At 32.4% G+C, this 16,171-nt stretch overlaps 1 protein-coding gene across 1 annotated transcript; it reads left to right on the plus strand.

Annotated features, from left to right (window-relative positions):
* The first annotated feature begins 2,906 nt into the window (after positions 1-2,906).
* LOC133196954 (toll-like receptor 2 type-2) lies at positions 2,907-8,096 on the plus strand. Its single transcript, XM_061332797.1, has 3 exons — positions 2,907-3,006; positions 6,091-6,308; positions 6,903-8,096. Exons 1-3 carry the CDS (start codon positions 2,907-2,909, stop codon positions 8,094-8,096), a joined length of 1,512 nt encoding a protein of 503 aa, XP_061188781.1.
* Positions 8,097-16,171: the final 8,075 nt, after the last annotated feature.

Genomic DNA, 16,171 nt, shown 5'->3' on the forward strand with positions numbered 1-16,171 from the left:
GTATAACCATTCAATTATGTTTGCTAAGAACTAAGGTTGAATCACGAAATGCCAACATTCAGCTATAATATATACTGAAGGTTTTTGTCGATAAAATTGAGCCTGAAAAAAGAGTTGTGGATACAGTAAAAGGTAACCTTCTACATAAATATAAAATATTTCCATGATCATTTATATTTAAAATACTGTTCCTTTTAAACTTTTCATTTTACATATCGATAATTTTGAAAAATAAACTTTTTGTTTAATATGGAAAGATTTTTTCTCATTGAAATTTCATATAAAAGTTTGTAATAAGAAATTTGTAGATATTCAATACAATTGTCTCATCAATGCTGGACTTTTTAGCTTTGTTGTTCATTGAACAAACAATGACATTTTTGACATAAGGAAGTGTTCTTTCCTATAATGACTTTTTTCCTTTTCTATAATGCTGTAATCAAAGTATTCCTCAAAAATAACTGACCACTCCTTAAATGAAGAGGTGGAGATAACGAAGAGTGTTCAATCTCATAATTCCAATAAATAAAAGGAATAGTGAATAGGTCAAAAATACGTATCCTGGAAACATCCCTGTCGACGGTCACACCAGCCGTGAGTCCTATGTATTGATCAGGTAGACAGAGTACCCCATAGTCAAATGAAGTAGAAAAGCAATGACGTTACAAATTACATGGAACATGTCAGACAGTGTATGACCCAACTATAGGTTGTATTTACAAACAAGGTCATTATAACGACCATAGAATTTGCGAAAAGCAGACTTTAAATGGAGTTGTTGAAATCATTTTAACATCAACTTATTTGTCAGTAGATTGCCTCGGTTTACAAATTAATCATATTCAGGGCATCCTCTTGCGTATCGAATAAAGTAGGATACATTAAAAACACATGCAGGTGAGATGATAATATTGCTACATATAATGTAAATGAGGGATGTTAATTGTTTGTCATACAGTTTAGTTATTAGTGGCCCTTTTCGTCTAGAGTCAGTAACACATCCAAATATGAAATGTTGCAGATTCTGAAGTGTCTTATTTCGAGTTCACTGGGAAATATTAAGTCGGCATATGAATGAAAGTAATTATCGTTAATTGATAAATAGTTACAAGTCGATATATCTAGATATTGAGTTGAAGGTCACAGGAAAAGTTTTCTTCTTCTCATAAAAAAGTTTTCGAATAAATTCTAATTTATAGGAATATAAATATATATAAGTCGGCTAACAATAGAGTACAATCGGAATTTCAATATATTGATTTAAGGCCTGGTCTCCAAAGATTAAATAGATATTGTCAATGAGAAACTCCAGCACCTTTATTATATTAATTTTCAGAGTCCTTATATGTAGAATCAGAATGATTGAAAAAAAAAAAAACAGAAGTCCGACAATATTCACCTGTATGTTAACATGACTTTCTTCTTATCTGACGTCTAAATTTATTTTTATCCGGCTGATTTTATAGTAAAGCATCTATACCGTTTATTGTCTAGTTTTTTTCCGCCTTTTTAAAAAAGTAATAATTCAGAATGCTTTATCTTTGACGATGAACTTTATATTCTGTTTTCAAATCGTTCAACTGCATGAGAATGATAACCACATAATAAACATGTAAAAATCATTTTAAAATTCTTGTAATTTTACATATTTGGGACATACGATGCTTAAGAGAAGTGAAACAAGAAATAGATAGATTACACGGTCAGTATGTACTGGTCCCAGCTGACAAAGCAGGTACAACAATGTTTTATACGGATAGAATGTACACTTTGTGGGCTTATTTATGTTGGTGAAACCAAAGCTATTCACTTGATAAAAGAATATCAGGGCATAGATTTCAATTTAACAACGGGGACTAGCTGCTTCTATACAAGCATTTTGATTTACCTGATCATTCTGTTTTGTCAATGAAAGTTAGAATTCTAGAAAAAGATTTATCATCATACTAATAGCCCATCACTGAGTACACCTTTCCGTAGACAATGAGAAAAATACTTGATTAGAAAATTAGACACTGCCTTTCCATATGGTAGCATTGACAATGTCGATAGTGTTGGGAATCTTTCAAGCCCACAGTGTAGCAATGTGAATATGATGGAACTTTTTAACAGTAAGCGTAGTCATGGACATTGGTCTTACAATAAACCTATTATACACGATGTCTCCTTTGATTCACTACTAACTTATGTAAATAAACAGTTTAGGCCTTGATCAATTCACACCAAACTTTACTCTGTCCCTTTGAAAGTTTTGGATAGTCTATTTGTAAAAATCTTTGGATTCTTCGACACCAGAATACAGGCTTGGATCTGTGATTATGGATATTGCAAATCATAGGCTCTTTCAACTGCAACGTTTCGCGAAAGAAAATACCGCTCAAACAACCCGTTTGGTCCTTAAACTTCTATATACCAACAAAGAAATTGACGCAGTTAATATAAGTAATATTCTTGATCTCAAGAAGGTCCAATCTTGTATTCCACCATATTTCAAGTTGAAGTCCACACCTTATATTTCTTACAAAAAATACATCGACAATTGCTTCCAAACTTTTTATTTATTAAAAAAAACTACAGTACTGATATATCGAGCATCTGAAACATAATCTTCCGACGTGTACATGTTCTTCTTCACCCTGCAACTTTACTCCAGCTGCACACGTCATTACAGGTGACGTAAATATGGTTAATAATTAAGACCTTAAATCACTTATTTTAAATGGGCCGAAATTTAGGGAACTCTAATCTTTCAACTGGCGTCAGAATTTCATAATATTATGAATTCAGTAGAAGATTACGACAGACGATGGGCTAAATATGAAAATGAAGACATTGATACTTTCTCAGAATGGATTAAATGTATCAGATGGATGTTCAAATCGCTCATTAAGCGATTAATGGGCAATATGAAAACCAACTATCCTTATGTCTTTGACAATGCAGAAGTAAAACAAGAATTAGATAGGTTACACGACCAGTATGTACTGGTGCCCGCTGATAAAGCAAGTAACAACATTGTCTTTGTTTGTTAAGCTCATTATTTGAATTGTATTCTAGAGGAACCAGGATTTATTTCTGCAAGTGGCAATCCAACTTATACCCATAGCTGCCTTTCTAAGGAGGAAATTCTTCAAAAGCATATGTCAGTTTTAATTTTTTTTTTTAAATATTTCCAACAATCAAAATGGATTTGAACTAGTTCTAATTGTAACGGAGACCGTTCCAAATGCTCCCCAATCGCTTTCCAACTTCCTTTTGGTACCTCATTTCCTGTAAGAGTCATTAAATTTGGCAAAAATATTATAGACTTGAACAACTTTTTTCCCCAACGTATTTCCGGTAGAGGGGGGATAACAATGCAAACATAGCAAAATGAGCATAAGCTTATCAGATTTGAGTTCATGTGCAGGCACATTATCTCGAAAATTTCCATTAACCTCCTCTCATGATTTCATATAATATAGAGATACTTCTTAGATTTCAAAGAATTTCACTGAAAATGTAGAAAGTAACAGCAAACTGAATATCAACCAATCAGAATCCAGCACACGTGCATGCATGTCTTCGTATTTCTGATGATACCGTATATGATGTAAGGACTTATCTTATTCACACAAACTGAATTCAATTTTTTTGTTAAAAACCATAAGTTATAACAACTTACAATTTTGGCCAATCAGATTTCAGCACACGTGTTTGTGCACATTTTCTAGATTTCTCACATTTATATTCTTAATATGTCTTAATTTTCAACTATGTCACTCATTGCACACGCGCGCACGTACATTCATGTGCATGAAGATGGGATTCGAACCCACGACGTAAGGATCAACTCCCTACTCCGCGACTCTACAGCAAACGCTCTATTCACTGCGCCACGCGGTTGACTCATGGTAAAATAAAGATCTGCATGAATTAACTCTTTTTTATCACGTTAGAAATTAATTTGAATCTAAATACAGCGAAACAAAAAGGCTAAGATAAAATCCAGTTTTTTCGGATTTGGGGTTTTCTGTTACCTTAAATAAAGGCCTCTTGCATGTTTCATGCAATAAAAAATCTAACAGCTTAATAGAAACCGTGATCGCCGATTCTTACGGGTTTTCTATACAAATCCGAACACTAAAATGTATTTGTGTCTAAACATCAAAATGAATTTTTAAGAAAAGCGTTGTTAAGATAAAAAAAAAAAAGTTGATACAGGAGCAATTCTTTACCTAATTTTAGGTTTTTTATAGGTTTGGTGTTCTTGTCAATCATTTGACAAATTATGCTTATAAAAGAGACACCAGCATGTACAAAAAATCAAAATTAAACATCTAATTAAATTTCGTTTTTTTTTTCCCCACGCTCAAGGATTTCATTGTTTCCTTTTATTACTTCATGACAATGGGTTTTTTTTTTATTTAAACCGGCATTAATACATTGAGGCATTTTCAGCTTTTCATCGAAAAACCATTCTAATTTTAATTGTCATGCTTGCAATGAAGAAAAGTAAGCATACATTTACTCTTCTTTTATCATGTAGGAAATTAATTTGAATCATAATACAGAGAAATAAAGAAAGCTATGATAAAAATCCACTTTCTTCAGATATGGGGTTTTCTGTGACCTTTAATGAGGCCCTCTTGCATGACTTTGCTTGTATTTGGTGAAATTTAATTATGGCATTTCATAAATAAGGACATTTTTAAACAATTAGAAACGATTTGATGATGCAATTTTATGGTTTTGTGTAACTTACAAATATCATTAAAGTGAATTTAGAAATATGTTTTACAAATACTTGGCTCGCTTTTGAAACGTTTACAATATTTAGTTTTATCCAGCTCGTTCTGATCCTCACTATTCTCCTTCAGTACTTCCACAAAAATGTTTAAACATATACAGCTAGGTCTATAACTATGTTCATGTTTAGAATCTATTGGTAATTTCGATGACTTCCAAGGGGATATCTTAATGTATGAAATATTTTAGCCAACAAACTTTCTCATTTCATAGACACTGTTCTTACTTTTCAGTGATGCCCTCTAGAATTTTAAGACTAAAATATACAAAATACATTTTAAAAAACTGTAAAAATTTCAATTTCAAAATGATTTACATTGATCATTATCAGCTGTTATAATCTTTTGTGTAATCATTGCAATCAATTACAATAACAATACAATTTTACATCATTGTATGTACGTTTATTTCAGCTGAATCTTATGCCATTTTGGATGACTAAATAAACATAACTAAACTCCCTAGACTTTACATATGATATAAGTAAAGAGAGCATCGTCTAATATTAATAATACGGTAATTTTTTTGTATTTAAAAAAAAATGATGAAATCTGTAAACGACAAATTTTGATTGAATTATGTGATCTGACGTATTGGACAGTGTACCTCTGTCGTCTTATTTCCAAACACTATAATTATTTTTCTGTCGCTTCATTTTATGATAAAATATTAACATATAACATATTGCGATTAATAAAATATAAGGTGGACGTAAAAGTATGTCATGGAATCATAATATTGCTTTTATTGTTTATCACATATACACTCTGCACTTTTTAGCTTATATGCGTTGACATGATCTAATACAGTGGAGGAACCATATTCAAATTTCTTACTGTTTACTTCTCCAAGGCACCTGATCCCACCTCTGATGTTTTTAGGGGTCGGTGTTTGCTCTGTTCCAAATCTGTATTGTTTCAATGGACTTTTGAATTTGATAACTGTTCGTTATCTCAATGTAACACTAAACTTGTTCGCCCTTAAATCCTTAAATGGGTGTGTATGTCATATTCCTTGTAACTTGATCAATTTCTTTCAATACTGCTTACATTGTAATGGCTTATGTGAATAAAAGTCAGCCATTGCAATCCTTGTATTACACAAAAATAAGAATATAACATTTTCCCAAGGTTTAATAACTTTTTGATTAAGATGTTAAATACTCATCAATAAATCAAATTGTTGCAAAGAGAAATTGTATTCAGACATTAACGCGACTTATTTCATATTGCAGTATGCGAGGAATATATTCTAGAGACACCAGCAGCAGTGCAGTTTGGGTCATATTTTGTCTTTATACAGTGACAGCAAATGATTGTCCATCTGTATGTCTGTGCTATAATATAACTGCGGATTGTTCTAATCAAAATCTGTCTTATATACCAAGGCTTCCAAAAGGAATTCAGAGGATTAATCTTTCGGGGAATTTTTACCAGCATATCACAAGACAGACATTTGAGAATGTGTCTAAGGAACATGAAGTGGACTATTTAGATTTGTCTATTTGCAACATTCTTGAGGTTGGTGCCGGCGCCTTCAAAGGATTGCAGCATCTTAGAATGTTGAACTTCAGTTTCAATGTTTTTAAAAATGCAAATTTGTCGGATATATTAACTTCAAACATCGAAGAACTCGACCTCACCGGAACAAAAATAGATATCCATAAATTTTCTGATACAAAAAGCAAGTCATTGCAGAAACTCTTTCTTGATAAGAACAAAATCAAAAACATAGTAAACAGTTCCATTTTTAAGAATTTGCCGAATATTAAGAACCTCACGCTCGATGACAATGGGATATACAATATCTCGCTTGAAGGGCTGGGCAATATTTCGAGTTTATCTCTGAAATTAAACGAAATTATATTTTTTCCAACATTTTGTGATTCAAATAAAAAATCTTTGACTCCATCGTTGATGTATTTGGATGTTCAACAAAATCACATTTCAAATCTAAAATTCTTAGAAAAATCATCTGTTTGTTTGACGTCTCTGACTCACTTGACACTCTCCTACAATCCAATAAGAATCTTGAAAAATAATACATTTGCTCATCTACCCAATCTAACAAATCTGTATCTTAAAAATCTATTTAGTGTTGAAAACATCTTTGAGGAAATGTCATTATCGTCCAACACTCTTCAAGAACTCCACATTGGGAACATTGGAGCTAAATATCCTCCAACTTTTGACTCAAACCGTGTTTTTAATCATACACCAGAATTAGTGAAATTAAAGATGGCGCGCTTTGATTTGATGAATACAAATATGTCTTTATTATTGGGATTTTTGCTCAAACTCGAGGAACTTGTTATATACGATTGCCGTCTTCTACAAATTCCGGATATTATTTCCAAGTTGAATCGTCTCAAAGTACTGGATTTGGGAACCAATTTTATTGGAGCCTTTCATTTTCATTTATTCAAAGATTTAAAGGATCTCAAAAATTTAACTTTAAGGGCAAATAGGATTAGTGTTATTGACAATAACTCTATTTCTATTGCATCCCTTGATCGTCTTTCTCTTCTGGATATCCGCTTCAATCCATATGCTTGCAACTGTGATTTGTACTGGTTCATTAACTCTGTACTTAAAGAAAGGAAAAGTATTTTGTTCCAGAATGATCTATCTTCTTACCAGTGTTCTTCTCCGATAAATCTATACAACCGAACCTTGATGGATTATAACCCATCATATTATGAATGTCATTCTTTGACGACGCAAGAGGCGATTGCAATCGCTGCAGTCTGTATTTTTATTTTGCTGATCATTCTTGTTGTTCTCTACAAAAAATACAAATGGCATATAAAATACTATGCTTATTTGCTCCGATCACGAAAAGGATATGAAAAAATTGAAGGAACGGATGAGTCAGATATTTTATTTGATGCCTTTGTTGCGTATAATGAAGATGACCGCTCCTGGGTTATCTCCAATTTGATGTCAGAACTTGAGGGTAAGGAGCAATATCGCTTGTGTCTTCACGAAAGAGACTTTCTTCCTGGGAGGACCATTTTTTCACAAATCTCTCACACCATACAGAGAAGTAGAAAAGTCATTCTAGTAATATCAGACAGTTTTGCAAAGAGTCAATGGTGTCAGTACGAGACTCTGGTGGCGCAGGATCGACTGATTGATGACGGTGCTAATGTGCTTATCGTTGTGCTGTTGGGAGAAATTCAGAGCAAATATATGACAGACTCTTTGCATATGTTACTTCGCTCTATGACCTATATAAGATGGCCACCAGCAAATTCGCTTGGAAGAGAACTTTTCTGGAATAGAATTAGACTTGCAATGAAGCAATAATGTAACAATTGCAATTTTCAGTCAGTTTTGCAAGTTTGTTTTTGAAATATTTTTCCACAAACTATAACCCTGTTCTAGCTTATCCTGCACAATTTAGTCAATTGATTGACTTTCATGCAATTTCAAAAGAAAAGCATTTTTGCATGAATCTTGAACCTTAAAATTTTATATAAGTTTAACTCACGATAAATAAAAACCTATGTAGCGATGCTTGCTTAGTGAAAACAATTTTCATTCACTGATCACATTAGCGGGGCTGGGTGGTGGGTGGAGAGGGAGTTAAGTTAGGTTTTCATGGTCAGCTTATTATGTTATTTCTCGCTTTTTTGAGAGGTGTGTGTGTGCTATTTTTATCATGTTATATTTCTCGCTTCTAGTTTGATGATATTATTGTTGGCAAGGTAAAACTTGTGAAATCTTCTATAGATCCCTGATGTCAGAGACTGTAGATGTGAAGTTTCTTTTTGAATAAATAGTACACAAAATAAAATCTATTCATAACTGCATATTTTGTGTTTCTGTGCTTCTTTGATTTACTCCGCCCACCAACCAATCAGCCTAGAAAAGGTTGTACAGTAAGTGAGAGCTTAACACCGACCGGAATGGACAGCAAAAACAATCAAGTTATTGAAATAAATCTTATACTTTAGGAGTGTCTTTATTTCGCACATTAGGGAAAACTTTAAAATTACCTTTTTGCTCAAATTATAATATATGATGAGTAATACTACAATGTACATTATATTTAAGAAACATAATTTCTATCGTCTAGTTTTGAACGGGTCAATTCAAAATGTCAAAATTTACGAAATAATCCTATTTAATGGAGTACAACAAAAGATATTAACTACTAAGGGTTCAAACAGAAATTAACAAAAATGAACTATTAGATTTAGAAATTCCTACGTTTAAGATGTTAAAAAAACATATACAGTTGTATTTTATCCTTAGTCTATTTACATTAATTTTCATAACCTCCTCCTTATGATCATATTATGAGAAACACACAATGATGATGCCCACAAGCTATCAATTAAAAATATTTTCTTTAAAGAATTCATATTTTCAGCTGTTTCTCCTTCTGTTAAATGTGATAAATGATATCAAAATGATTTCTACGCTGTATATCACTACAATGCGTAAAATATTGTGCAATGAAAACCCAAGAACTAAACAGATCGAATAGACGAAGTTAAATAAATAAACTCCATTTAACAATACAAGAAACTACACTGGTAATATATGTTTATGAATCTCCATCAGAGAGAGATATCTAAAACAAAATTGTCGACGAGTAAAGTAAAAACGATGCCAATGATGACTGGATGGAACGATTTGTTATACTTAATCTTTGTAATTTTTTAAAGATATGAGTACTTTAAGTTCTCTTAATTTGGCATTTTACTAATTGATAAATTCCTTATATTTATCCTTTTTCAGTTCCAATAGTGAATTCATATATCATAGAAATTTTACTTCTTTTCTAGCTCCACCGATCATAGATTGATCGATTGTATGTTGTTTAACGTCCCATTCGAGAGTTTTTCACTCATATATAGACGTCACCATATACCGGTGAAGGGCTTCAAATTTTGACCTTTACTCGGCACTCAGGGCCATTGAGCAGTGAGGGATCTTTATCGTGCCAACGCCTGCCGTGACACGGGGCCTCGGTTTTTAAGGTCTCATCCAAAGGACCCGCAACTTTCACTTCAAAGTGCCAAGCGCATGGCAAAGGAACAGTTGCTACCCATTTTTTATCGACTTAGGTCAGTCGCGGCCGAGATTCGAACTCACGACCTCCCGATCACGGAGCGAGCGCTTTACCGACTGAGCTACCGTGAACGGTCCACCGATCATAGAACAGAAGAGTTTATGCGATAGTAAGGTGTCAATCGTCAGTTCGTCTAGCTGTCTGTCTGCCTGTCCGTCTGTATACAATTTTGTAGAATGCTGCTACTCTTACATTTTTTGTCTGATTTCAGTATAACTTGGTAAACAAGTAATATACACTAAGATACATATTTCTCTTTATCCGTTTTTGATTTCAATGAATGGTGTTGCAATGGTTACTAAAAATAGAAATTTCTGTGAAATAGTTCCAAAACGCTACTCATATAGAGTTTTGGTCTGATTTCAATATAACTTGGCACATGAGTAGACTACACTGAGAAACATGATTCTATTTACCGGTTTTTAATTTCAAAGAACAGTGTTGTCATGGTTACTAAAAATGAAAGTTTTGTGAAAAACTTTTAAAACGCTACTCCTCCAACAGTCTTGGTCTGATTTCAGTGTAACTTCGCACACACTTAGACTACACTAAGATACATAATTCTTTATATTGGTTTTATATTTTTTGATGAACAGTGATGTCATGGTTACTAAAGATAGAAATTTCGAATTCTATGAAATACTTTCAAAATGCTTCTCCTCCTACAGTTTTGGTCTGATTTCAAAATAACTTGACACACAAGTAGACTGCACTAAGATAAATAATGCTATGTATTGCTTTTTTGATTTCAATGAAACAGTGTTGCCATGGTTACTAAAAATAAAAATTTCTGTGAAATTCCTCCAAAACGCTAGTCCTCCTACAGTTTTGGTCTGATTTCAATATAACTTGGCACACACATAGAATACTTTAAAATACATAATTCTCTTTATCGGTTTTTATTTCGATGAATGGTGTTGCCAAGGTTACTAAAAATATAAATTTCTTAAAACTGCTATTTGGAATCAGTGGTTAAATCCTTTAAAAAGAATATTGACCACTACACTCACTTATTTCGAAAACATGCAGCAAAATTAAATTCTTATGAATCAATTTCGGTTTCTTTTTCAAAATTTTCTAAGACCTCTGGCTTTTCAATTAATCGATAACACTTGGAACTTTATGGCTACCCGTTAGGTGTCGTCTTCTTCACATGCGCCTTAAGTGTGGATACCCCTCCCCCCAACCCTAATTGGAAAAAAAATAGTAAGAACCTATAATTTTTCAAAAATATGAGATTTTCCCGTCAATCACACCCATATTTCGTTTTATGCAAGGAGATTGTACTTTTTCTCACGTTTAGAGATTGGTCATATACAGTACAAATGTATAATAGAAATACACAAGAAAATGAATTCGTAAACAAACGAGGTTTCCTGCTTCGAGACATAATTCTAAGGCAATAATAGAATTACCTATCATATTTATGCTAGCACTCTGTCAGAATGATGTTCTCTTATTAGTCTTTTTAACCTAAACCTCAACCTTAGTGTTTTATATGCCGTAATCGGACGATCTATTAATCGGATACATATGATTTTCTCCATTGGCAGCGATAAAGGAGGTTTCGATGTATACATCGATCTGTTTCTCTGTATCTGATTAGTCAATTGTACAAACTGTACAACTGTCAACCAGTCACATGAAGGGAAACGTAGGGATAACACGAAAACCTTTATCCCTGTCAATGGAAAAAAAATTTAATGTATTCGATAAATAAATCGTCTGTCACTAATGATGGGGTTTAGGTCAACAAGACTAATAGGAGAACATCCCTCCGTCATAGTGCTTGCAAATATATTACTGGTAACACTGGATACATAGTTAGCATAGGTATATAACATAGATAGAGGGAGGGCTCTTCTTTTTTTTTTCTTGGCTTGTCAAGAAAATTTTCTGGGTTTGATACGTTTGAGAAAGTAGTTTTAATTTTTTATTTGCTCATCAAGAAATTTCTGAGTTGGGAATTTTTTTGATTGCGGTTGACCCCCCCCCTTTTGAAAAACATCCTGGATTCGCGCCTGTTATCATACATTGAATTTTCTAAAATACATAAAATATACATAACCAAATCAAGCATGGCTTCAATCTCCATTTTGGTTTACATTCCATGTGAAGCAGACGCTCTAAATTACTTATACAGATATAATTTATGAAGTTTATTTTAAAACAAAACGTGGGTGGATATGAAAATTCCGGATTTTTTTTTTAATCGGGACAAATTCTGGTCGGCGGATCCGTAAAACGAAAAATTAAATTTCTTTCGCCTTATCTATAGATGTGAAATTCTGGTAACAATCATCTGGACAAAAATAAAATTTTTAAGGGAAACAATTTCCACAAAAATCAAATTTTTAACCTCTAATTAAATTCATTTTTTAACCTCTAATTAAATCTCACGATGGAACATTACTCAATGATTTTAATCAATTTCCTTCTATGACTTCATGACAAAGAACAATGTAATCATTTTTTTCATTTGAAGTACCAGCATGAATAAATTGAAGGACTATCAGATTTACATAGTTAAACCATTCTGATCTCAATTAATTTAACTCATACGAGATTTCAAGTCATACAAGGAAAAAAATCTCAGTTATTCAAAGCATTAAAGTTATCTTTCATTATAATAATACGTATATCCAATCACCAATTATTTACCTTGCATACAGGGAATATTTTTATTTTTGTTTTATTTTCGACCCACTCACAGGTGGACGAATTTAAAACGGGGCTAATTCAAAGAACAGGGTATAATTTCTTTAACAGAACTGTGACTGGGCGAATTTAAACGAAGTAAAATTGTTTGCAAGTGTGAGAGGGCAAAAATAACACAAGACAAAGCCGCGAAAATAACCCTGTATACAGTATAAAGATTACGATTCAGTATACATGTATATACTTACCAAGGAGAGATTTGAAAGACTACATGTTGTAGGTACACATAGATTGTCAGACATAAACTGTGGAAAAGGACTATATTCTGTAGTGGCCAGTATCTGCCCCCAAAATAAAACTTTGACGGAGAAATCTTTAATTATGTTCTAAACCAGGTGGATATTTGCAGACTTCAAAGCATTAAATATTTTTATCAACTATGACATCATTAGTTAGATATGACGTCAATAAAATGACGTAAATTCCAAATTGCAATGATTTTGAGAGAAAATAGTGTATTTTACGTCGGTATTTTGATTGGAAATTATAGAGCGCAGGTCTGCTCAGACTAGATCTTTTGATATAATGTGTAGAATGATAATATCAATGAAATATGTAAATATGGTACCTGAGCAAGCTTGCGCTCTATAAATACTATAGCCAAAATTGAACAAACTCTGTGCATTTTGGCCTCTATTTCAAAAATAACGGAAATCCAAATAGTTTGTGACGTCACAGAGACAAGAAAAGCCAACTAATTTTTCCAATTTCATTATATATTGTCTTAATTTGGATTATTTTATACAATATATGCACTTTTTCCCATTTCAAGAGATTTTCAAAATTTGACTATTATGGGGGCAGGAATACGCCCTTACCGTATATAGTTCTTTGTGAGTTACATTAACCTTCACGATCCTTGAAATTTCAGAGGTGAATTTATTTTTTCAAACACATTCCATTTACATTATAGCGATTGATAATGAGTTGTTTTCCAAAACATTGAACATCTTTAAAAAATTGCTTGGTTGCCCTCTCCCGACCGACTGGCAGAAAATGGCCCGACTCAAAACTTTTTTTTAACCTCCAGAAAACAATTATTCTTTTATGCATTCAGGACAACAGATTTTGAAAACTCAGCATTAATGATGAAATTTTCCAAGAAAAAAAACCTACCTACCGACCCAATTTTTTCATCCTGAGTCGGGAGAGGGAGGGGAAACGAACAATTATTTAAAATTGGCATTATTGATTTCTTTTACATGCTTTTCACAAAATTTCATCATTATTATCCAATGACGACTTTAAACGAGACTGCTGATATTCTTGTTTCATCAACTTGTTTGCCAATAACTTACCTCGGTTTAGAAATTGTTCATTCGTAGAGCATGCTCTTGCGTATCGAATCAACTGAGAGATATTAACCCCGTATGCAGGTGATGAAGGTATATTGCTGCATAAGTAAGGGAAGTTGACGATTGAAAAGTTGTCACGTTTATCAACGTCATCGTATCAATTGATAATGAAATATATGGAGATAACGAACAGTATTCAAGCTCAAAAGTCCATTAAACAATACAAAATAGGAGCAGAGCAAACACGGACCTCCAAACATCTGAGGTGGGATCAGGTGGGATCAGGTGCCATGGAGGAGTACTCGAATACTGTTGGTTATCTCCATATATTTCATAGCAGTATCAAACGATATGGAATAAATTGTTAGCGATATTAAATTTTAGACATCTCAGGACCCTCGCTAATAATGCAAAAACTGAATCCTCGCTAAAAATTGTGATCATACGGTATATTTACTTCACCTGTAATAACGTGTCCAGCAGGACTATTGTTGAAGGGTGAAGAACATGAACAGGAAGGAGGATTATGTATCACATGCTCAGTATATCCAGGCTCTGTAAAGTCTTCTTGTAATTAAAAAGTTTGGAAGCAATAGTCGATGTATATTTGTTGTAAATACAAAGTGTAGTCTTCAACTTGAAATATGGTGCAATACAAAACTTGACCCTTTTGTGATTAAGAATATTACTTAAGATAGCTTTAAATAATATTTGTATGAATAACATACTAAATGTCACATTTAATATGAAATCAATACAAAATAGGTAGCAAACACTGATCAATTCCATAAATCCAGTAAATAGAACAGATTGTAAGCAGGTCGAAAACAGGTACCCGTGGACACACCGGAAGTAGGATCAGGTGCCTAGGAGGAGTAAATAAAATTATAACAGTGATGATGAACCAATTTCTATTCATCGGAAGGCAGTCTTGGAACTGTGGATATCAGGTTCGGCTTTCTTTTACTTCTTTTTATTTAATTTATAATACTCCTTTGAATGGAACCAAAAGCTTTGAATGAGTACCATCAATTTATGAGATAAGGTTGAACTCGAGGTAGAGTGACTCATGAGTAACTATAGGATATTGAAATAAAATTAAAAGCTGCAAAAAAAATTAAGTTATATAAATCCTTCAATTGTAAAAGCTATCGATATTTTTATTTTATTTTATCGATTCATTTCATAGTAAACAATGGCTTTTTCTATTCTTAAGATATTCCATCCCTAATAGGACTTAATTCTCTATCCCTAAATATCCATCACGTATATAATACTTTGATATTAATTCAAAGCATTTTACAGTAGAAAAGGATTTACCAAGAGAAAGTTTCAAAAACGTAATTAACTAAGCAGTAATTAATTAACAGAAATTGCGTTTAAGTCTATGAAGACAAGCGATTTTTTTAAAATAAAAATTCAATTAATAAGAATATCAATAAATACTGTGGTGGAAAGATGCATTAAATCATTAGAAATAGAATGACAATTGAAAACATTTTTTTTTACCATATAGAATTTTTAAAATTGATTTTTATTACTTAAAAAAAGAGGGAGATAACTCTTCAACAAAGATCAAGATCATAAATTAGGACACGTTCCATTCTTACATGCTAATAGTAATAAATGGGAATTATGTCTAAATATACTGAGTATTCCACCCGTACACATCTGTTATGTATTCCAATTTATTGAATCTGAGGCTATTAGGGGTTGAATACCTTAATATATACAAGAAAAGAATACTTTTCCTGAATTAGATATGTAAGAGCCCAATTTAAAGTCTTAAAGTACTTTCTAATTCCATCTAAAATAATCATACATGTATATGTATATATTAAAAAAGATGTTTAAAATAAACTCTAAGAATGTCCACTTGAACCATACTGAGAAAAAAAAAATAAACGGACAAAAATATCGCTTATTTCGGATTCTTATATAATAAGGAATCTATTAATTCATTAATGATTTATTATCATAACTATTACTTATATCTTCTCAGAGTGTCCATTTCCTTATGACTTTAACACTGGTATAAAACGTTCCGTTTTCATCTAATTATGTCTGGTTATAAGGAAGATGTGTCACGAAATACCAGCATTAAGGGATATTGGATATCGAAAGTCTTTAACGAGAAAATTGAGCCTGAAAAGAGTTGAAGAGACAGTAAAAGGTAAACTTTTACATAAATTTTAAATATTTTCGTCATTCTTTTCATGTTCTTCAAATAGACTATCATTTAAACATTTTTTCACATATCACTTATTTTGAAATATGCGATTCTTATT

The sequence above is a fragment of the Saccostrea echinata genome, unplaced genomic scaffold (assembly GCF_033153115.1).
Source record: "Saccostrea echinata isolate AGI-Se365-2 ecotype Australia unplaced genomic scaffold, CSIRO_AGI_Sech_v1 ptg000030l, whole genome shotgun sequence".
Lineage (NCBI taxonomy): Eukaryota > Metazoa > Mollusca > Bivalvia > Ostreida > Ostreidae > Saccostrea > Saccostrea echinata.

Excerpts from the sequence above, each read along its gene's own strand:
- LOC133196954 (XM_061332797.1), top strand. The coding sequence starts at position 2,907 with ATGAAAACCAACTATCCTTATGTCTTTGACAATGCAGAAGTAAAACAA. Across the intron at positions 3,007-6,090 it reads GGTGCCCGCTGATAAAGCAA|TGACAGCAAATGATTGTCCA; the intron begins GTAACAACATTG and ends GTCTTTATACAG. Across the intron at positions 6,309-6,902 it reads CTATTTGCAACATTCTTGAG|GAAATGTCATTATCGTCCAA; the intron begins GTTGGTGCCGGC and ends AACATCTTTGAG.